The 23,845-nt window shown below is 48.1% G+C and overlaps 1 protein-coding gene across 1 annotated transcript in view; it reads left to right on the forward strand.

Annotated features, from left to right (window-relative positions):
- MYBL2 (MYB proto-oncogene like 2) overlaps positions 1–23,845 on the forward strand; it is a 44,170-nt gene that overhangs the window by 9,839 nt on the left and 10,486 nt on the right. The window contains exons 3-8 of the mRNA XM_012467217.3: positions 2,564–2,635; positions 3,582–3,674; positions 7,397–7,617; positions 9,897–10,059; positions 19,013–19,300; positions 22,042–22,455. Coding sequence (XP_012322640.1) covers positions 2,564–2,635; positions 3,582–3,674; positions 7,397–7,617; positions 9,897–10,059; positions 19,013–19,300; positions 22,042–22,455 — 1,251 coding nt within the window. The remainder of the gene's footprint in view (positions 1–2,563; positions 2,636–3,581; positions 3,675–7,396; positions 7,618–9,896; positions 10,060–19,012; positions 19,301–22,041; positions 22,456–23,845) is intronic.

A 23,845-nucleotide genomic window follows, 5' to 3' on the forward strand; every position in this document is an offset into this window, starting at 1 on the left:
TCTGCCCATCTCGGCCTCCCAAAGTGCTGGGATTACAGGTGTGAGTCACCGAACCTGGCAGATGAAATGTTTTTAAAGCAGGGAGTGATGTGAATGTAGCTGGGTTTCACGGGAGCTCATCTACTGTGTGGGGGATCAATAAGAGACACAGAGCAGGCTGGGGCTGAGAGACCAGTGCGGAGGGAGTGGAAGATGGCCCTGTGCCAGGCAGGCAAGAGGTGATTGTGGAGAGGGCAGTGCGGGGATGGAGCTGACCAGGTAGGGGAGGCCCAAGAGGAATGGGAAAAGTGTAAGTTTGGAAACGATAGTATTCATGTCAGTTGTCAGGGAGGGTGGTGGTGCTGGAGATGAACTGGGGAACATGGGAGGAAGCAGGTATGAGCCTGGCCAGGGGAGGGAGGGGCATGGTATAGGTAGGGAAGGGTGTCCTGTGCTGGCTGTGGGTGGACATGTGGGTGTAGACCTGGGCTGGCTTACCCAAAGGATTTACAGTGACTTTGCGCAGCCCGTGCTGGTTCTAGCCAAGATGTGGTTGAGGGCTTAGATTCCTGTCGTGGGCCCCATGGTGACCAATTTTTCTGTCTAGGAGCATATATACATATATACACACATAAATTTGTATGTTTGGCAAAAGCATCTCACTTTAAATTTATCCCCTTTTTCTCCCCCTTAAATCTACCCTGTTAACCATCTTTAACTTTGTAATTTCATGTTGTTAAGTATTTTCAGATTGTTTTGCAAAAGATCGCTCAAACTTTTTCATCTTTGAAATTGGAAACTTGATTGGGTACGGTAGTTTATGCCTGTAACCCCAGCACTGTAGGAGGCTGAAGCAGGAAGATTGCTTGAGTCCAGGAGTCCTTAGACCAGCCTGGGCAACATAGCAAGACCCTGTCATTAAAAACAAAAGAAAAAATACCCACTAACTTGACGAGTCACGGTGGCTCAGGTCTGTAAGGTGGCTCAGGTCTGTGATCCCAGCACTTTGGGAGGCCGTGGCAGGAGATTGCTTGAGGCAGTCTAGACCAACCTGAGTAACATGTAAGATCCTGTCTCTACAAAAAAACAAACAGTATTAGCCAGGTGTGGTAGCGTGTGTCTGTGGTCCCACCTATTTGGGAGGCTGAGGTGGGAGGAATACTTGAGTCTGTGAGGTTGAGGATGTGGTGGGATGTGTTTGTACCACTGCACTCCAGCCTGGGTGACAGAGCGAGACCTTGTCTCAAAAAAAAGGGGGAAGGAAAACTGAAACTAATTAAACATGAATTCACTCTCCTCCCACCCTCCAGTCTTTGGCAGCTACCTTTCTATTCTCTGTTTCTGTGATTTTGACTATTTTGTTTTTTTTGAGAGAGTCTCACTCTCTGAAAAAAATCTCGGTTCACTGCACCCTCCACCTCCCAGGTTCAGGTGATTGTCTTGCCTTAGCCTCCTGACTAGAGATGAGGGTTCACCATGTTGGCCAGGCTGGTCTGGAATTCCTGACCTCAGGTGAGCCACTTGCCTTGGCCTCCGAAAGTGCTGGAATTAGTCATGAGCCACTGTGCTTGACCTGATTTTGACTATTTTAGATGCTTCGTGTGAGTGGAGTCATGAGTATTTGCCTTGTTGAGTCTGGCTATTTGACTTAGCATTGTGTCCTCAGCTTTCGTCCATGCTGTAGCATGTGTCAGAGTTTTGTTGACTGAGTAATATTTCATTGTATATATGCATCACATTTTCTTTCTTTTTTCTCTTTGAGATGGAGTCCCAATCTTGCTCTGTTGCCAGGCTGGAGTCCAGTGACATGATCTTGGTTCACTGCAACCTCCGCCTTCCAGGTTCAAGCGATTCTCTTGTCCCAGCCTCCTGAGTAGCTGGAATTATAGGTGTACGCCACCACACCCGGCTAACTTTTGTATTTTCAGTAGAGATGGGGCTTCATCATGTTGCCAGGCTGGTCTTGAACTCTTGACCTCAAGTGATCTGCCTGCCTTGGCTTCCCATGAGTGCTGGGATTACAGGCCTAAGCCAACGTGCCTGGCTGACATTTTCTTTATATATTAATCAGTTTGATTGAGGAAAACTTTATATGCAATTAACTACAGCCATTTATTTATTTATTTGTTTTTTTTTTTTGAGATGGAGTTTCGCTCTTGTTATCCAGGCTGGAATGTAATGGCGCGATCTCAGCTCACTGCAACCTCCGCCTCCTGGGTTCAGGCAATTCTCCTGCCTCAGCCTCCTGAGCAGCAGGGATTACAGGCACACGCCACCATGCCCAGCTAATTTTTTGTATTTTTAGTAGAGATGGGGTTTCACCATGTTGATCAGGATGGTCTCAATCTCTTGACCTCGTGATCCACCCGCCTCGGCCTCCCAAAGTGCCGGGATTACAGGTGTGAGCCACCGTGCCCGGCCTCAGGAGGAATTTTTTTTTTGAAACGGAGTCGCCTAGTAGGTATTCACTTCATGACGGAATGAATGAACGAGGCTGTTCCCTTTAGACTGGGCTCCATCATGGACAGCCCTGAGGTTTTCTGCACTTACGTGTGCTGAGCCCCTGTCTTTCTGGTGTTGGCAGGATGAGCAGCTGAGGGCCCTGGTGAGGCAGTTTGGACAGCAGGACTGGAAGTTCCTGGCCAGCCACTTCCCTGTGAGTACAGTCCCTCTGTGGCCCTCCCTCGGGGCAAGGGCTCTAGGAGAACAGTGTGCCTGGGACACACTTTCTGCCAAGGAGGATTGAAAAGGGAGTTCCTTGCTAAGCCTCTCAAAACACAACCAAATAAAACGGCAAATTGACCTTTGTAGGATCTTTCTTCCCAAACTGGCATTCAAGGCACCCTGATGTAAACGTCTCCTGGCTCCTCAGCTTGCTTGGTAGTCTTCAGACTCTGAGACATTTGCAGCATGTGGTGCATATCTGCATTTCTTCCTGTAAGTCAGGAGTGAACAGGTGTTCGTTCGGTTTCTCAACAGTGAGACTGAAACTGAGGGGAAGTGATGTTTTCAGCAGGCTTCATGGTGAGGCCCCTGCAGCACTGGGAGGTGCTACCACATCTGAGCATTTAGAGTTTCCTGATGATGAGGGGGCCCCCCCTCAGGACCTCTTTCTCAGGCCCTCCCACCCCTGACCTGCAGGTGTCTGGGAGGGAGGGGTTATGGAAGGAGCTGCCCTGTGGCTTACCACCTGGGCTGCTCAGGGACCGAGTCACCAGACCCCTTCCTGGCCCATTTCCTCATCTCCCCCTGTTCTGTGTAATCTGAACTCTTCAGGGAATAAAAATGTTCTCCTAGAAAAAAAACAGGGGTCCCTGACATACAAGGAGTTAAAGACTTGTGATGGTGGCCCCTTGTGTTCAGATGGTGGCGGGGTGGCTTCCCACAGGGGCCCGATTTTGCCCTCTCTTGTAGCAAAGGGAAACCGTCTGCATTCTGGGATGTGGGGGTATAGTGTGTGGTGGCCACTTGGAACAGACACACCTACCTAAGGTGTGCCTAGTCCCCCGCCATTGGCCCCTGAGCCTAGTACTTAACCAGGGTCCCAGCCTGAGGTCCCAGAAGTTCTCATGGATTGGTTTGTTCTTCTGTTCTTTTCCCAGAACCGCACTGACCAACAATGCCAGTACAGGTGGCTGAGAGTTCTGAATCCAGACCTTGTCAAGGGGCCATGGACCAAAGAGGAAGACCAAAAGGTAACTGCTGTGACAGTCCCTTGCACACAGTGGGCCTTCACCCATCAGTGAATCTGGGGACTGTGAGATTGCCCCTGTGGGGTTGTCAAGCTAAGCACCGAGTTGTCTACCAGCAAGTCTGGACACTCCCATGCTGCCCCGGCTCTAGCCCTGAGATTCCAAGTCTCTGAGTGTCTCAGATGACTTGGCTTCTCTTGCTTCAGCCATGGAGGGGAACAGCCGCAGTTCAGCATTGTCATGAGAGTTAAGCAGGTGATGCTTGTATGGGACTTGCAGGTCCTGTACATGGTGAGCTCTCAGCAAATGGCAGCTGCTGCTATCCCTAAATTAATGATTGCACCCTGTGACCTTCTTCACAGGGCACAGAGCATCACATGTGCCTTCTTTTGATCCCCATGGCAGTCCTGTGAGATAGGCAGAAGTTGTTGGTCTCATTTTATAGATGGGGAGAGTAAGACTCAGAGAGGCTGGGGATGTCCCCAGGCTAGAAGAGGCAATAGTATCCTGGGCTGCCTTAGGAGGTCTGCATCTCTTCTCCCTGATGCCAGCCCAGAGGATGTCATTCCACCAAGGCAGGCATGGCTCAAGGGAAGGAGCGAGACAAGGGAACTAGGCATTTTTAAATTAATTTCTTCTGAGACGAGTCTTACTTTGTTGCACCGGCTGGAGAGCATTGGCTAATTTTTTATTTGATTGGTTTTTTTGAGGTGGGAGTTTGCGCTGTCACCCAGGCTGGAGTACAGTGGCACAATCACAGCTTATTGGAGCCTCGACCTCCCAGGCCCAAGCATTCCTCCTACCCTCAAGCATTCCTCCTACCTCAGCTTCCAAAGTAGCTGGTACTACATGTGCCACCGTGCCTGGTTAATCTTTTTAAAAATTTTTTGTAGAGCCAGCATCTCGCTATGCTGCCCAGGCTGATTGAACTTCTGGGCTCAAGTGATCTCCCACATCAGCCTCCCAAAGTGCTGGGATTATAAGTATGAGCCATGATTCCTGGTCTTTTTTTTTAATTTGTAGAGATGGGGTCTCCCTATGTTTCCCAGACTGGTCTTGAACTACGGGGTTAATGGTATCCTCTTGTCTTCACCTCCCAAAGTTCTGGGATTACAGTCATGAGCCATGGCCAGCACCCCGCCTTAAAATTAACTCAATGTGGTGGTGGGGTGCCTGTACTCTGGAGGCTGAGTATGGGAGGATCATTTGAACCCAGGAGTTCACGGCTGCAGTGAGCCATGATCATACCACTGCATTCCAGCCTGGGTGACAGAGTAAGACCCTGTCTCTTAAAAAAAATAAAATAAAATAAAATTTAGCTTTTTTTTTTATTTTTTAGTTTTATTTATTTTTATCTCTTCCTATCGCTTTGAGCAAAAATCAAAAATTTAGTTTTTTTTTTGAGTTGGAGTTTCACTCTAGTTGCCCAGGCTGGAGTGCAATGGCCTATCTCAGCTCACTGCAACCTCTGCCTGCTGGGTACAAGCGATTCTCCTGCCTCAGCCTCCTGAGCAGCTGAGATTACAGGTGCACACCACCACGCCTGGCTGATTTTTGTATTTTTAGTAGACAGGGTTTTGCCATTTTGGTTAGGCTGGTCTTGAACTCTTGACCTCAGGTGATCCACCCACCTTGACCTCCCAAAGTGCTGGGATTACAGGCATGAGCCACCATGCCCAGCTTGAGACCTTATCTCTCTCTCTTTTTTTTTTTTTTTCTGAGTCAGAGTTTTGCTCCGTTGCCAGGCTGGAGTGCAGTAGTGTGATCTCAGCTCACAGTAACCTCCATCTCCTTGGTTTAAGTGATTCCCCTGTCTTAGCCTCTTGAGTAGCTGGTACTACATGTGTACATCACCATGCCCATCTAATTTTTTTGTAGTTTTTAGTAGAGATAGGGTTTCACCATGTTGCCCAGGATGGTCTCGATCTCCTAACCTCATGATCCACCTACCTCGGTCTCCCAAAGTGCTGGGATTACAGATGTAACCCACTATGCCCGGTCTGATGCCCAGGCTGGAGCCCAATGGCAGTATCTGAGCTCACTGCAACCTCTGCCTCCTTGGTTCAAGTGATTCTGCCTGAGCCTCCCAAGTAGCTGGAATTACAGGCTCCCTCCATGACTCCTGTAATTTTTTGAATTTTTAGTGGAGATAGGGTTTTACCATGTTGTCCAGGCTGGTCTGGAACTCCTGACCTCAGGTGATCTGCCCCCACCTTGGCCTCCCAAAGTGCTGGGATTACAGGTATGAGCCACCAAGCCCAGCTGAGACCTTGTCTCTTTAAAAAAAAAAAAAAAAAAAAAGAATAAAGTTAAATTTGAAAATGCTTTTTTTGGTTGGGTGTGGTGGCTCACACCTGTAATATCAGCACTTTGGGAGGCCGAGGTGGGCAGATAATCTGAGGTCAGGGGTTTGAGAACAGCCTGGTCAACATGGTGAAACCCTGTCCTTCTCTATCAAAAAATACAAAAATTAGCTAGGTGTGGTGGTGTGCCTGTAATTCCAGTTTACTTGAGAGGCTGAGGTGGGAGAATTGCTTGAACCTGGGAGGCAGAGGTTGCAGTGAGCTGAGATTGTCCCACTGTACCCCAGCCTGGGCTACAGAGTGGGACGCTGTCTCAAAAAAGTAAAAACATAAAATCCCTTAAAAGAAAAATGAAAGTGATATGTGGTAGCTATAAAAATTTAAACCGTACAGAAAGGAAGTCAAATATTTCTTCACCCAAATCTTTGTCAAAGAGGCGTCTACTCTTCATTTTGCTGTGGCCTGTGTGCACACGGGAACATGTGTGTCTGCTGTATAGGCCGGGTCTGGCCTGGCTCTTGTGACTGCCTATGTTGTGGTTTGTGTCCTGAGCTAGGAAACCTGTCTGAGAGGGCAGGTGGGGACTCAGGTCCAGCTAGGTCAACCTGCCATGCCTGATACCACGGCTTAGCCTGTACCCTCCCAATTTCCATGGAAGTGCTGGAGGGTCTTGTGGCAGCCTGGGGCATGGCTGGGGTGGGAAAGTCTATTTCCCACCTTTAGTTTGGACCCTCCTGTGGGTTGGTCCTCCTTATCCCTCTGCCTTTTTGTTTTTTTTTTGAGATGGAGTCTTGCTCTGTCGCCAGGCTGGAGTGCAGTGGCACAATCTCAGCTCACTGCAACCTCCACCTCCTGGGTTCAAGCAATTCTCCTGCCTCAGTCTCCTGAGTAGCTGGAACTACAGGCGCCTGCCACCACCATACCTGGCTAATTTTTGTATTTTTAGTAGAGATGAGGTTTCACCATGTTGGCTAGGCTCATCTCCATCTCTTGACCTTGTGATCTGCCTGCCTTGGCCTCCCAAAGTGCCAGGATTACAGACATGAGCCACTGCACCTGGTCTCCTCTGCTGTTTTCTACTTAACTTACTGGATTGAGTCCTGAAGAGGGAAGCAGGACTCTGGTTCCCTTCTTTACCCTACTTGATCACCAATCTAGAAAGAGTCTCTGGCATTCTTGGCCTGGATTTATTCCAGGCAGTAAATGAGAGGGAAGGTCAGATCCTTAGGTAGCCTCTGCGAGCTACACAAAGGCATACTGGGTGGCATCCCCGCAACCCGCTCAGTGGCTTCTGTGTTGCCTGAGGGGGTGTGGTAGGTGGCACCTCTGAGGGCCACAGCAAGGCTCAAGTGCATGTGAAGGGCTATGGTGGGGGCGAGGGAGGGGCCAGTGCCACTGGCTACCCAGAGGCTTTTCTCCAAGGTCATCGAGCTAGTTAAGAAGTACGGCACAAAGCAGTGGACGCTGATTGCCAAGCACCTGAAGGGCCGGCTGGGGAAGCAGTGCCGTGAACGTTGGCACAACCACCTCAACCCTGAGGTGAAGAAGTCTTGCTGGACTGAGGAGGAGGACCGCATCATCTGCGAGGCCCACAAGGTGCTGGGCAACCGCTGGGCCGAGATTGCCAAGATGTTGCCAGGGAGGTGAGCTGTCGTCTTGGGGCTTAGGGCAGGTTCCCAGGAAATCATGTCCATGTTTCTGATAGAGGAGGTTTCCATGGTGGGTGCTGTGGTCTTGTGCTCTTGTTCTCTAACACCCAGCCTTGGCTCCAGGGCATGGTGGCTCATGCCTGTAATCCCATCACTTTGGGAGGCCCTGGTGGGTGGATCACTTGAGGTCAGGTGTTCCGAGACCAGCCTGACCTCTTAAATCACTCTACCAAAACAGACTCATCTTTTTGAGTTCTTTATCACTATCTCTGTAAGTGATGTGCCATTTTACATGTTGATCTTATGCTATAGGAGATGAGCTTTCTTAGGCTTTCCCACTCCCCCATAACATCTCTATTGTTCCAATAATGTATGATAGTTGTTATTAAAATAATGTTTATGGCTGGGCATGGTGACTTACGCCTGTAATCCCAGCACTTGGGGAGGCAGCCTCCCAGGTTCAAGCAATTCTGCCTCAGCCTCCTGAGTACCTGGGTTTACAGGCATGCACTGCCATGCCTGGCTGATTTTTGTATTTTTAGTAGAGTTGGGGTTTTACCATGTTGGCCAGGCTGGTCTAGAACCCCTAACCTCAGGTGATCTGCTTCCAAGGGCTGTTCTATGGGAAAGGTCAGAAGTTGTTGGCAACATGCTGGGCAGCTGGGGGACGGGATGTGCTGTAGGTACAGAAGATTTTGCCCGGTGAGCATTGTGTCCCTGAGGGCTTGTAGTGCAGATGATCTGAGGATATCCTCTTAGACTGGGTGCTCAGTCAAGCTATTATTCCCCATTCACTTTTGAAGGGAAGAGCACTCTGCTTGGCACTCCAAAAAAGCTAGTGCCTACTGTGTGTCAGCACCTCTGCTCTACTATGGCACTGTGTGCTGCTGCATGACCTTACTGCCTCTGCAGCTTACCTCTTCGAGCTTTTCTGGTAGCACACCACCCTGTCCTTCTGTACTCCTCTACCGATGCATGCTGCCCTTTTTTTTTTTTTTTTTGAGGTGGTCTCGCTCTGTCACCCAGGCTGGAGTGCAATGGCACAATCTCGCCTCACTGCAACCTCCAACTCCCGGGTTCAAGCGATTCTCCTGCCTCAGCCTCTCAAGTTGCTGGACTACAGGTGTGTGCCACCATGCCTGGCTAATTTTTGTATTTTTAGTATAGACGGGGGTTCCACCATGTTGGTCAGGCTGGTCTCAAACTCATGGCCTCAGGTGATGGGCCCGCCTTGGCCTCCTAAAGTGCTGGGATTATAGGTGTGAGCCACTGCGCCTGACCTGCAGCTTGCTTCTCACCACTATACTTCTATACGCTTTGATGGTACCACCTCATCCTTCTCTATTACTCTGTGCCTCTCTGTTACTACATGCTTCTCTACTAACCTACTCTCTGCTTTATGCTACTGTTCTGTTAAAGATGTGTCTTCTCCCTGAATCTTCGGTGAATGATGGAGTACGACATAGTCTTCTGACTTCCAGATAAAGAAACCAAGGCTCAGGGAGGTGAACAGTAGTGGGCCTTCTGACCTCTTTGACCACTTACCGGTCTGTGGGAGGTGAACGGGCCTTGAGTCTGATGTCAGTGTGAGACTCAGGGTGGGAATGAGCAGGCAGTGTTTGCTTATGGTTTCTACACATATGAAGTGGGCAGGGGAGGAGGTGAGAGTTCCAAGCACATATCTTCAGTTTTATCATTTTTTTAATTTTTAATTTTTTTTAATTCTTATTTTTATTCATTTTTTTTTTTTTTTTTTTTTTGAGATGGAGTCTCACTCTGTTGCCCAGGCTGGAGTGCAGTGGCATGATTTCGGCTCACTACAACCTCTATCTCCTGGGTTTCAGCGATTCTCATGCCTCAGCCTCCCAAGTAGCTGGGACTGCAGGTGCCTGTTACCATGCCCAGCACCTCCCAAAGTGCTGGGATTATAGGCATTAGCCACTGTTCCTGCTTTTACAATTTTTTTAAATTAAATGTTTTGTTTTGTTTTGTTTTTTACCTGAACCTGACAGTAGCTGATGTCGTTTTATAATTTTTGTCATAGCCTGAGTGATTCAGTTGCTTCTTTTACAGAGCTTCATGGAAATGCTCTGTAAATCATTAGGGCTAGAGACTCATGAGACTTCATCTTGAAGCTGAAAGAGACCTTAGAGTTCATCCAGTGGAAGATTCACTTACAGGAGCAGGAGTGTGGCTTTGGGAGGTTAGTGATGGGTCTGGTGGCACCGCACCCACAGAACTGGGGTTCAGAGGCCCCCTGCTGCCCCCTGCAGGACAGACAATGCTGTGAAGAATCACTGGAACTCTACCATCAAAAGGAAGGTGGACACGGGAGGCTTCCTGAGCGAGTCCAAAGACTGCAAGCCCCCGGTGTATTTGCTGCTGGAGCTTGAGGACAAGGACGGCCTCCAGAGTGCCCAGCCCGCAGAAGGGCAGGTGAGACAGCTGCTCAGCCTCCAACTTGGTTTGATTTCACATTCATCTGACACCATCTCATTGAACACCTTGTCCATAGCTATTCATCCGTTTCTGCCACAGAGTCTAAAAGTGGGCTATGTGCTTCAGGGGCTTTGTGACACCTTTGTACGTAACTGGCACTAGTCTGCCTGCAGATGAAGGATAGCAGAGAAAGCTGATTATATAAAACTATGAATTAGTTAAGGAGATCCTCAGCTTCCATCCATCCTCGTTGGTGGCCTCCTTCTGACCTGTTGCTCATTCTCATTTTTTTTTTTTTTTTTTTGAGACGGAGTTTCGCTCTTGTTACCCAGGCTGGAGTGCAATGGTGCGATCTCGGCTCACCGCAACCTCCGCCTCCTGGGTTCAGGCAATTCTCCTGCCTCAGCCTCCTGAATAGCTGGGATTACAGGCACGTGCCACCATGCCCAGCTAATTTTTTGTATTTTTAGTAGAGACGGGGTTTCACCATGTTGACCAGGATGGTCTTGATCTCTTGACCTCGTGATCCACCCGCCTCGGCCTCCCAAAGTGCTGGGATTACAGGCGTGAGTCACCGCGCCCGGCCACTCATTTTCATTTTTTAAAACTGAAAGCATGTTTGCAATTAAAAATAAAATCAGATGTGACCCGTAATCCCAGCACTTTGGGAGGCTGAGGCTGAGGTGGACTGCTTGAGCCCTGGAGTTGGAGGCCAGTGCAGGCAACATGGTGAAACCCCGTTTCTATCTTTTTAATTTAAAGAAATTTAAAAATGTATTGAGTTGTAATTTATATGCTCTATGTACAGTTTTGAGTTATGACAAAACATGCAGTCATATAACCACTGCCACCATCAAGGTATACCACAGTCCCATCACCCCAGAATTCCCTTATGCTCCTTTTCTTAGCCTTTTTTCTGCCCTTAGCTCCTTGCATTCTAATCTGTTTTCTGTCTCTATAATTTTGACTTTTCTAGAAATTAACAAATAATACAGTATTATATTTGCAGACTTTTGTTTGTTTTGTTTTGTTTTGAGGCAGAGTCTTACTCTGCTGACCAGGCTGGAGTGCAGGGGTGTGATCTCGGCTCACTGCAACTTCCGCCTCCTGGGTTCAAGTGATTCTGATGCCTCAGCCACCTGAGTAGCTGAGATTACAGGTGTGCACCACCATGCCTGGCTAATTTTTGTATTTTTAGTAGAGATGGGATTTCACCATGTTGGCCAGGCTGGTTTCGAACTCCTAGCCTGAAGAGATCCATCTGCCTTGGCCTCCCAAAGTGTTGGGATTAGAGGTGTGAGCCAGCATGACTGGCAGTACATTTGCAACTTTTATTTATTTATTTATTTATTGAGATGGAATCTCACTCTGTCGCCCAGGCTGGAGTGCATGACGTGATCTCAGCTCACTGTAACCTCTGCCTCCCAGGTTCAAGCGATTCTCTTAAGTCAGCATCCTGAGTAGCTGAGATTACTGGTGTGCACCACCATGCCTGGCTAATTTTTGTATTTTTAGTAAAGACAAGATTTCACCATATTGGCCAAGCTGGTCTCAAACTCCTGACCTCAAATGATCCACCCACCTTAGCCTCTCAAAGTGCTGGGATTACAGGCGTGAGGCACCGTGCCCCAGCTACATTTGCAGTTTTAAAAATGAAATCAGTATATATTTATGTTAACATTCCCTGTCCTATACACCAGAGCAAAGTGTATATTTCTATTTTTTAATGATCTCTGTAAGGTTATTTTTCAAAATAAATATTTGGGCAGGGTGTAGTGGCTAACACCTGTAATCCCAGCACTTTGGGAGGCCAAGGCATGTGATCTCTTGACCCCAGGAGTTTAAGACCAGCCTGGGCAACATGGCGAAACCCCATCTTTATAAAAAGTAAAAAAAAAAATTAGCTGTGTGTGATTGTGTGCACCTGTCGTCCCAGCTACTTGGGAGGCTGAGGTGGGAGGATTGCTTGAGCCTGGGAGGTGGAGGTTGCAGTGAGTCAAGATCCTGCCACTACATTTCAGCTTTTTTTTTTTAAGATGGGGTTTCACCATGATGGCCAAACTGGTCTTGAACTCCTGACCTCAGGTGATCCACGCACCTCGGCCTCCCGAAGTGCTAGGATTACAGGCATGAGCCACCGTGCCCGGCCAACTTCAGCTTTTATTTATAAATAAAATAACAATTTGAAGCAAGCATGACAAAACATTAAGATTTGATGATGCTGGATATGTGGTAGGTAACATAATTGTCCTCTATACTGTATTCTAATCTTTTCTGTAATGGTGTGAACTATTTAATAATTTTTAAAAATCTTTTTTCTCTCTCTTTTTTTTTTTTTTTCCCAAGACGGAGTGTCTCTTGTTACCCAGGCTGGAGTGCAATGGCGCGATCTCGGCTCACCGCAACCTCCGCCTCCTGGGTTCAGGCAATTCTCCTGCCTCAGCCTCCTGAGTAGCTGGGATTACAGGCACGCGCCACCATGCCCAGCTAATTTTTTGTATTTTTAGTAGAGACAGGGTTTCACCATGTTGACCAGGATGGTCTTGATCTCTTGACCTCGTGATCCACCCGCCTCGGCCTCCCAAAGTGCTGGGATTACAGGCGTGAGCCACCACGCCCGGCCCTTTTCCCTCTTTTTATTGGCTAGAGGTAACTTGTTGACAGCTACAATTCTTCCACAATGCCCTGCTAGAGCAATATATTATGTTTTTGCTCTATTTCTTGACTTTTCAATTTTAGAGACTGTCTCTCGATTTTCCCAGTATGAATTCCCCTGTTGGATGACTTTCAAATGGTAGAGAAAGGTATAAAATGAACAGTAAAAACTACTTCATTTTCTAGTTTCAACTCCCTGTGCATCTCTTAACCAGAGGAGTCTTCTGACAGTTTCTTGTACATCTAAGTAGTATGCTTTCGATCTTTTACTTCTGATTGAAGAAAAGATCTCTGTTCCACAAAGAGAAACAGTGGGCATCAGGCAACTCATAGAAGACTTTTAGCATAGGACAGAGATAACTGATTGTTAGTCTCTCAAAACTCGACTGTGCTGAAAGCTAGTTATTGACTTGACTTTTGTCCCCTGACACTGTGTTTGAAGTGCTGGCTGTGCTGGGACCGAGCCTCAGACCATGACCCTAAGGACAGGAGGTCAGTTTTTTTTTTTTTTTTTTTTCTTGAGACAGAGTCTCGCTCTTGCCCAGACTGGAGTACTGTGGCGCCATCTCTGCTTGCTACAATCTCTACCTTTTGGGTTCAAATGATTCTCCTGCCTCAGCCTCCCAAGTAGCTGGGAAGCTGGAATTACAGGGATGTGCTGCCATGCCTGGCAAATTTTTTTATTTTTAGTAGAGATGGGGTTTTACCACGTTGGCCAGGCTGGTCTCGAACTCCTTACCTCAGGTGATCCACCCGCCTCAGCCTCCCAAAGTGTTGGGATTGCAGGCATGAGCTACCGTGCCCAGACTTTTGCTTTCAGCCTTACCCATTTCTCTCCAGTGTCATATTTCTGGTGTGCTTTTTATTTAACTAGTTTCTTTTTTCTTTTTTTTTTTTTTTTGACACGATGTCTTACTCTGTTGCAGAAGCTGGAGTGCAGTGACGTGATCTCTGCTAACTGCATCCTCCACCTCCTGGGTTCAAGTGATTATCCTACCTCAGCCTCCTAGGTAGCTGGGACTACAGGCATGCGCCACCATGCCCGACTAATTTTTTTGTCTTTTTTAGTAGAGATGGAGTTTTGCTATGTTGGCCAGGTGGGTCTTGACTTCGTGATCCGCCTGCCTCAGCTTCCCAAAGTGCTGGGATTACAACATGAGCCACCACGCAGCCATATTAAACTAGTTTCTTACTGATGAAGATAAGGATATTACTGTTTTTTGTTACTAGAGATAAAACTTCAGTAGTCATCCTTGTTGCCAAATCACTGCTTCATTGTGCAGTTATGTCTTGAGAAAGTCCTAGAGATGAGGCCGGGCGTGGTGGCTCACGCCTGTAATCCTAGCATTTTGGGAGGCTGAGGTGGGTGGATCACCTGAGATCAGGAGTTCAAGACCAGCCTGGCCATCATGGTGAAACCCCATCTTAAAAAAAAAAAAAAAGTCCTAGAGATGGACAGATATATTTGGTGGTTGGGGGGAACCCTCTTGGCTGAGTGTTGTGGCTTATTCCTGTAACTCCTGCATTTTGGGAGGCCAAGTGGGAGAATTGCTTGAGACCAGGAGTTGTTGACCAGCCTGGGCAACATAGGGAGACTCTAGCTCTACCAAAAAAAAAAATTGCTGGGTACAGTGGCATACACCTGTAGTTCCAGCTACTTTCGAGCCTGGAGCAGGAAGTTCAGTTGAGCCCAATAGTTCAACAGAGTAAGACTCTGCTTTTAGAAAAGCAAACAGGCCAGGCGTGGTGGCTTACACCTGTTACCTCAGCACTTTGAGAGACCAAGGTGGGCGTGGTGACACTGGCCTGTAATCCCAGCTACTCGGGAGGCTGAGGCATGAGAATTGAGAATCACTTGAATCGGTGTGGCAGAGGTTGCAGTGCGCCAAGTTTGCACCACTGCACACTCCAGCCTGGGTGACAGCGAGACTCTGTCTTAAAAAAATTTTTATTTTAAATTTGAAAAAATGAACAGAAACCTCTTAATACATTTTCTTAGATTACTGCTAGAAGAATTTTGCCTGTTAATTCATATATGGGAACACACCCAACTGCCCCCACTCACTGGTCAGTGCTTGCCATTATAAAATTGCTTCCTCTGCTTCAGAAGTAATGCGTGATCATTGCAAAAACTAACAACTTCTTAGGATTGGGCAATGCAGAAGGCTGAGCCTGCTCATCTCAACTTTCAGAAAGAATCAATATATTGTTGAATATGCCTGCCAACACTTTTTAAGGTTAATAAGCTTGCTTGTTTAGTTAGTTATTTATTTAGCGACGAGGTCTTGCTCTATTTCACTGGCTGGAGTGCAGTGGCATCATCTCGGCTTGCTGCAGCCCTTGCCTACTGAGTTCAAGTGATTCTTCTACCTCAGCCTCCTGAGTAGCTGGGATTATAGATGTGCGCCACCACACTGGCTAATTTTTGTATTTTTAGTGGCGATGGGGTTTCACCATGTTGACCAGGCTGGTCTCGAAATCCTGACCTCAGGTGATTCTCCAGGCTTGGCCTCCCAAAGTGCTGGGAATACACACATGAGCCACTGTGCCTGGCATAAAATTAGATTATATCTTATTGGTTTTTTTTTTTGTTTTTTTTTTTTTTTTGAGACGGAGTTTCACTCTTGTTACCCAGGCTGGAGTGCAATGGCACGATCTCGGCTCACCGCAACCTCCGCCTCCTGGGTTCAGGCAATTCTCCTGCCTCAGCCTCCTGAGTAGCTGGGATTACAGGCACGTGCCACCATGTCCAGCTAATTTTTTGTATTTTTAGTAGAGACGGGGTTTCACCTTGTTGACCAGGATGGTCTCGATCTCTTGACCTCGTGATCCACCCGCCTCGGCCTCCCAAAGTGCTGGGATTACAGGCGTGAGCCACCGCGCCTGGCCCTATATCTTATTGTTCTACAGTTTTCTTTTTCTATTTAATACACCTTTCCATGTTGTTATGTGTATTCAGATCTCCAGCATTCCTGAATATGCTTTATCTTACTTAAAACCATTATGTTGATCTGTTACTATTTCCATCAGTGCTATAATGAATATCATTGTAACTATGTGGTTCATTTTTTTTTTTAGATGAGTCTTGGCTCTGTCACCAGGCTGGAGTGCAGTGGTGAAATCCCGGCTCACTGCAACCTCCACCTCCAAGGTTCAAGCGATTCTTCTGCCTCAGCCTCCTGAGTAGTTGGGACTACAGGCGTGTGCCACCATGCCCAGCTGATTTTTGTATTTTTAGTAGAAATGGGGTTTCACCATGTTGGCCAGGATGGTCTCGATCCCTTGACTTCATGGTCCACCCTCCTCAGCCTCCCAGAGTGCTGGGATTACGGGTGTGAGCACGGCACCCGGCTGGTTGATTTTATAGATATGGAATGGTTGGGTAAAATAGTGTGGATGTTTGAAGTTTTCATCAGCATTACTGAATTACTGCCAGAAGGATTGTAAAGTTTAATCCTGCTGTCAGCATTATATGGGACTGCTTGTTTCTAACCTCATTGTCAGTATTGGCTATGGTTATATAAAAAACATCTTTGCCAGTTTTAATAAGCAACAAATTCATTACGTGTTCTTAATTTAATTGAATTACTTTGGAGTTGATCTTTTGTTTCAGCTTTATTAAGATATAATTGACAAATAAATTGCATATGTTGGCCAGGCATGGTGGTTCGTGCCTGTATTCCCAGCACTTTGGGAAGCTGAGGCTGGCAGATCAGTTGAGGCCAGGAGTTTGAGACCAGCCCGGCCAATATGGGTGAAACCCCGTCTCTACTAAAAACCTAAAAAATTGGCCTGGCGAGGTGGCTCACGCCTGTAATCCCAGCACTTTGGGAGGCCGAGACGGGTGGATCACGAGGTCAAGAGATCGAGACCATCCTGGTCAACATGGTGAAACCCCGTCTCTACTAAAAATACAAAAAATTAGCTGGGCATGGTGGTGCGTGCCTGTAATCCTATCTACTCGGGAGGCTGAGGCAGGAGAACTGCTTGAACCCAGGAGGCGGAGGTTGCGGTGAGCCGAGATCGTGCCATTGCACTCCAGCCTGGGTAACAAAAGCGAAACTCCGTCTCAAAAAAAAAAAAAACATTAGCTGGGCATGGTGGTGCATGCCTGTAATCACAGCTGCTCGGGAGGCTGAGGCAGGAGAATCCCTTGAACCAGGGAGTCAGAGGTTGCAGTGAGTGAGGTGACGCCATTGCACTTCAGCCTAGCGAGAGAGTGAGACTCTGTCTCAAAAAAAAGAAAAATCAAAACATTAACCAGGCATGGTGGTGCATACCTGTAGTCCACAGCTGTTCAGGAGCCTTAGGCATGAGAATTACTTGAACCTGGGAGGTAGAGGTGGTAGTGAATTGAGAGTGTGCCTTTGTACTCCAGTGTGGGCAACAGAGACTTTGTCTCAAAAAAAAAAAAAAAAGTTTTGGTTTTCATTTCTTTTACTAATGAGGGTGAGTAACAAATTGCCCCTTAATTTGTTATTTGCCTTGGTCTTCCCTTTTTTTTTGTCTTGTTTTTGATTTGTAAATTTTATTTGTATGTTAAGAATGTTACTCTGTTACTCCTTTATCATGTAGTAACTATTTTTTCCCAGTTTTGTAGATTCTTTTTTTATCTTATATAAAGGTATGATTTACATACAGTAAAATTCACTTTTTGTTTGTTCATGTTTTTAATTGGTGGGATGTTCGGAGTTTTGCTCTGTTGCCCAAGCTGGAGTGCAATGACCTGATCTCAGCTTACTGCAACCTCAGCCTCCCGGATTCAAGCGATTCTCTTGCCTCAGCCTCCTGAGTAGCTGGGATTATAGGCATGCACCACCACACCCAGCTAATTTTGTATTTTTAGTGGAGATGGGGTTTTTCCATGTCGGTCAGGCTGGTCTCAAACTCCTGACCTCAGGTGATCTGCCCCCCTCGGCCTCCCAAAGTGCTGAGATTACAGGCATGAGCTACTGCATCCAGTCTTTTTTTTTTTTTTGAGACGGAGTCTTGCTCTGTCACCAGGCTGGAGTGCAGTGGTGCAATTTTGCCTCACTGCAACCTCTGCCTCCTGGGTTCAAGCAAGTCTCCTGCCTCAGCCTCCCAAGTATCTTGGATTATAGTCACACACTACCACGCCCAGCTAATTTTTTTTGTATTTTTAGTAGAGATGGGGTTTCACCATGTTGACCAGGATGGTCGCCATTTCTTGACCTGGTGATCTGCCCGCCTCAGCCTCCCAATGTGCTGGGATTACAGGCGTGAGCTACCTCACCCAGCCTTTTTTTTTTTTTTTTTTAATGAGATGGGGTCTTGCTCTGTATCTCAGGCTGGAGTGCAGTGGTGTGATTACAGCTCACTGCAACCTTGAACTCATGAACTCAAGGGGTTCTCTTGCCTGAAACTTTCAGAGTTCTAGGATTACAGGTGTGAGACACTGCCCCCAGCTCCCCCTCTCCAACTTTTTATTAGACAGAGTCTTGCAATGTTGCCCAGGCTGGAGTGCAGTGGTATGATCATATAGCTCATTGCAATCTTGAACTCATGAACTCACGGGATCCTCTTGCCTCAGCCTCCCAAAGTGCTGGGATTACAGTCATGAGCACCTGGTCCTCTATCTAATTTTAAAATTTTTATTTAAGCATTAAAAGTTTATTTTTTTTTATCTTTTCAAGGTGGAGTTTTGGTCTTGTTGCCCAGGCTGGAGTGCCATGGCGTGATCTCAGCTCGCTGCAACCTCCACCTGCCAGGTTCAAGCGATTCTGCCTCAGCCTCCCAAGTAGCTGGGAGTATAGGTGCCTGCCACCATGGCTGGCTAATATTTTGTATTTTTAGTAGGAATGGGGTTTCACCATGTTGGCCAGGCTGGTCTCAAACTCTTGACCCCAGGTGATCCACCCACTTCCACCTCCCAGAGTGCTGGGATTACAGGTGTGAGCCACTGCACCCAACCTCTGTGTATTACTTCTTTCATCTGAGCCCTTTGAGAGTTAGTTATGTAGCATAGATTCCTAAGAATAAGGCCATTCACTTATATAAACACAGTAAAGTTAAATTCAGTACAGGGAATTTAAGCTTAATTCAGGATGCTTATCTACAGTTTATATTCCATGTTTTTCTGCCCATGATGTGGTCTAGGACCAGACATTGCATTTAATTTTGAAGTAGATGGTGTGGCTAATTCTTTTGTAGAATGTTTGTCTATTTGGGTTCATCGGAGTTTCCTTCTTAGATTCAGGTTGTGTGTTGTAGCTGGCAACTACCGTATCGTCTGTATCTCAGCAAAATCCAAATGGTGTATTCTTGTGTCTTACAGGGAAGTCTTCTGACCAGCTGGCCCTCCGGCCTTCCTACCATGAAGGAGGAGGAAAGCAGTGAGGAGGAACTTACAGCAGCTACCACTTGGAAGGAGCAGGAGCCCATCCCTACAGATCTGGATGCAGTACGAACACCAGAGCCCTTGGAGGAATTCCCGAAGCGTGAGGACCAGGAAGGCTCCCCGCCGGAAATGAGCCTGCCCTACAAGTGGGTGGTGGAGGCTACAAACCTCCTCATCCCTGCTGTGGGTTCTAGCCTGTCTGAAGCCCTGGACTTGATCGAGTCGGTATGTTGGTTGCAGCACTTCGCAGTGGCACAGAGCACTCCTGGCAGGAATGCTTCTCTTGCGGGCCCACATCCTTTTGCCCATTCTGTCGCTAACAGTTACTGACTCAAGGTCTGGGGACACCAGGGTTGTCACCACGCAGTCCCTGTTCTTGGGGAGCTCCCAGTGTGTGCAGTGGGAGTTTGTGGTAGCATCTGACTTCTATGTATGGCACAGGGTGGGCTGGGAAGGCTGCCCAGCGGAGGTGTCACTGCACTGAGTCCTAAAGGTTGACTGGCAGGTGACAGCACAGGACAGCGTGGTATTTGTGACATCACACATGGTTGGGCCTCCCTAAAGAGGTCCCCAGGAAGTGCCAAGGCTTGATGCTGGTCTTGGAGTGGTGAGTGGGTTCTGGTTACTCAGGATGGGGCAGGCATTGAGCCCGTGTTGTGGTTACTGTGTTGGCTGTGGGGTTGTGTCCTTTGAGGAGGGCTTCTTGGTGTGACACCCCAGCTTCTGGCTGCATTGGCCAGGCCTGCAGTTTAGAGCGGGTTTTGGGAGGTGAAAGACCAGAGGCCTGATCACTGGGGTGGGGAGTTCAGTATGATGGGTCCACGTTCGCTTTCCCACATGAGTGTCTGCCGTCCTAGAACATCTACTAACTGCCGGGCTCTGAGCTTCACATACAGTCTGTGTGGTATCCTGTGAGGTGTGTCGTTCCTGTTTTATAGGTCAGACTGAGGCTCGGAGAGATCAAGTAGTATACCCAGGGTTGCACAGCAGCTACGCTTGGTGGTCTTGACTGCCATGCTGTGCTCCCGCTATTACCTGATGAAGGGTTGGAGGGCCATCTGCTCAGGCCCTCTTTCACTCTAGATCTCACCTCTTGACCCCAGTGGCTGGGACTGGAACCAGCTACAGGGTCTGTCTGTGGTGCCCCCACCTCCAGGGGGTTTCGGAGGAGTTTGACAGGCACCAGCACATTCGTGGATTCTCAGCATAGCTCTGAAGCAAGCACTGGACACCATCTCTCCCGCCAGCCCTGAGGGGAGTGCTAAGATGAGAGTCGGTCTCTCTATGCCTGGCACACTGTGTGTACCACAGCATCACCTCCCTTTACCTCAGACCGTTCTGTTTCCTTTTGCTTGGCAGGCATAGCTCACTTGTATTGATTGCCATACCTGATGCTTAATGAGTAATGACAGTACCTAACATTTGAGTGCTTGCCACATGCCAGGCCCTTCACTTCATACATAATGTGTGGGCTCTTCATTGGTCTTTAACAACCTGTGAGGTGAGTAGTGAGAGCACCCCATGCTCAGAGAGGCTAGGAGACTTGACCAGTGTCACACAGCTGGTGTCCTCCAGGAACAGGAGTCAGACCCTGCTGTCTGGCTCAGCACTCAGGCTATTTCCACAATGATCTTCTTCATCTGTTGGGAGAGTTACTGCTTGTGTAGAAAATCCGTCCTCCCTTCCCTGCTCTATCCACTCCAGGTGGTCCTTGTAGGATCTACTTCTCGTCTACCAGACGTCTGCAGTGCTGGGGCCACCGTGAGGTTGGGGTATGGGCTTGAGGTTGGTCCTGCCCCCAGGTGGCCTTCACCTTTGGGAGTGAACTGCCCCAGGCTCCTGTAAGTCCTGGGAACCAGAACTTGCCATTAGCACTGGGGTCCACTCAGAGGCCAGATCCCCACAGACCAAAGTGGAAGCCTCTGTGTCCAGAGGACTTTTGGTTTGTATTGTGATTTATTGAGTAAAGGAGGGAAAACCTGGAGTGATTCATGGACTTCTTAGAAGTCCGAATCCCCTTAGCTTATCTTCCTTGGTATGAAAGCGAAAGCTTATCATGGGTCAGGATGGCTAGTGACTTCCCTAGCAGAATTGTAGGGATTGGAAACAACTTTTGTGAGCTGCCCCAAGGAGGCACCAATGATGAGCGACATCCCATTCAATGCTCTGTATTTCCTTCTGTAAAAATAATGTGCAAGTGGGGTACTGTGGTTCATGCCTATACTCCCAGCACTTTGGGAGGATCATGTGAGCCCACGAATTCGAGACCAGCCTGGGAAACATAGCGAAGCACTGTCTATAAAAAAGCTTTTACAAAAATTAGCCAAGGCCAGGCACGGTGGCTCACCCTGAAATCCTAGCACTTTGGGAGGCTGAGGCGAGTAGGTCATGAGGTCAGGAGTTTGAGACCAGCTTGGCCAATATGGTGAAACCCGTAACCTGTCTGTACTAAAAATACAAAAATTAGCTGGGTGTGGTGGCACACACCTGTAGTCCCAGCTACTCGGGAGGCTGAGGCAGGAGAACTGCTTGAACCCACGAGGTAGAAGTTGCAGTGAGTGGAGATCGTGCCACTGTACTCCAGCCTGGGTGACAGAGCAAGACTTCATCTAAAAAATAAATAAATAAATTAGCCAAGAGTCTTGGTACATGTCTGTAGTCCCTGCTACTCAGGAGGCTGAGGTGGGAGGATCACTTGAGCCCAGGAATTCAAGCCTGCAGTGAACTGTGATTGTGATTGTGCTACTGTACTCCAACCTGGGCAACAGAGACCCTGTCTTTTTAAGGAAAAAAAGAATCTATGAAAATATGTACAGTCATAGAAAACTCTGAGGAAATATGTGAGATATTAATGATTAGTCCTGGGCTGTAGGTTCATACTTGACACTTACACATTTCCCTTAATGGACAAGTCCTCTTGTATTAAAAGCAGAGTAATTGCAATTTTAACCTCCCTCCCTGGACAGGACCCCGATGCTTGGTGTGACTTGAGTAAATTTGACCTCCCTGAGGAGCCATCTGCAGAGGACAGTATCAACAACAACCTGGTGCAGCCGCAAGCGTCACATCAGCAGCAGGTCCTGCCACTCCGCCAGCCTGCCGCCCCGGTGCCCAGTGTGACCGAGTACCGCCTGGATGGCCACACCATCTCGGACCTCAGTCGGAGCAGCCGGGGCGAGCTGATCCCCATCTCCCCCAGCACTGAAGTTGGGGGCTCCGGCATTGGCACGCCGCCCTCAGTGCTCAAGCGGCAGAGGAAGAGGCGTGTGGCTCTGTCCCCTGTCACTGAGAATAGCACCACTCTGTCTTTCCTGGATTCCTGTAACAGCCTCACCCCCAAGAGCACACCTGTTAAGACCCTGCCCTTCTCACCCTCCCAGGTGCGTGGACCCCACTCTGGCTACTTATTGGGTCGGTACAGACACCTGATGTTCAGTGCTGGGGGCATGGGTGAGCAAACCAGACCTGGCTCTGCCCTCATGCAGCTCATGCTCTGATAGGAAGACCAGTTAAGTAAACAAGACCCAGAAATGTGAGAGGCAGGATGAAGGAGAAGGCTTATGGTGCTGCATACATGTATCTAGTGTGGGCAAGTCCAGGAAGACTGCCAGGAGGCGGAGGAAGAAGGGGATGGTGGTAACTGGGTAATGAAGGGGAAGAGAACTGTTGTGTTTGTTCAGTCCATTTATGGAACCTATTTCATAGCAGACTTGCTAGCATTGGGGAGCAAAGATGAAGATGATGGGGTGTCCCCAGTGCTGGGAAGACCTGGGATAGCCAGTGCTGAGGATAGGCTTGTAATGAATTAATCAGAATAGAGTGTGGGAGGTGCCATGGTGATAGCAATTGCAAAGTCACTGAGAACTCACTGTTACAGGTGTTGCCCCTGGGTGCTCTGTTAGGCACCACAGAGCTTCAGGGGAGCCGGGGACGGGTGCCAGGGTCTCTCTGAGATAAAGGTCGTGGGAGGCACCTGGTCTTCCTGCAGAGAGGTGTCTGGGCTGGGTCTCCTTGAGCACCTTGACCAAAGGCACAGAAAAGGAAGGGCAGAGTGGAGGTGTGGAGCTCAGGGCTAGGAGTGGTGGGTGGCGCAGGGCCTTGGTGGGCTTAAGTATAACCTAGGTCTTTGGCTCTCATTAGGTCTGCTCTTCTTGTGAGGCTGTGGGAGAGAGCAAGGCTCTGAGGTGGCCTGGTGCAGGAGGCCACCCTGTCATCACGGGTCAGGATGGCTAGTGGCATTTTGAAAGAGACCGTATATTGGTTTGCTCCGGCTGCTTAACAGAGTACCACAGACTGGGTGGCTTTGACAACAAATTTAGCAGCGTTGGTTTCTTCTGAGGCCTCTCTCCTTGGCTTGTAGATGCTGGCTCATCCTGTGTTTTCACATGGTTGCCTGTGTCCTAATCTATTCTCTTTTAAAACCTCTTATTTTATAACATAAGGATACCAGTTACTGGATTAGGGCCCACTGTAATGACTTTAACTTACTATTTTATTTTTTTGAGATACAGTCTCGCTCTATTGCTCAGGCTAGAGTACAGTGGCATGATCTCAGCTTACTGCAGTCTCCACCTCCTGGGTTGAAGCAATGCTCCCACCTCAGGCGCCTCGAGTAGCTGGGATTATAGGTGCCCCCCACCCACACCTGGTAGTTTTGTTTTGTTTTTTGTTTTTTGTTTTTTGTGTTTTTTTCAGATGGAGTCTCGCACTGTTGCCTGGGTGGGTATGTGTGCAGTGGTGTGGTCTCAGCTCGCTGCAACCTCTGCCTCC

Source organism: Aotus nancymaae, unplaced genomic scaffold (genome assembly GCF_030222135.1).
Source record: "Aotus nancymaae isolate 86718 unplaced genomic scaffold, 86718_ANA_hifiasm-v0.15.2.pri h1tg000029l, whole genome shotgun sequence".
NCBI classification, from domain to species: domain Eukaryota; kingdom Metazoa; phylum Chordata; class Mammalia; order Primates; family Aotidae; genus Aotus; species Aotus nancymaae.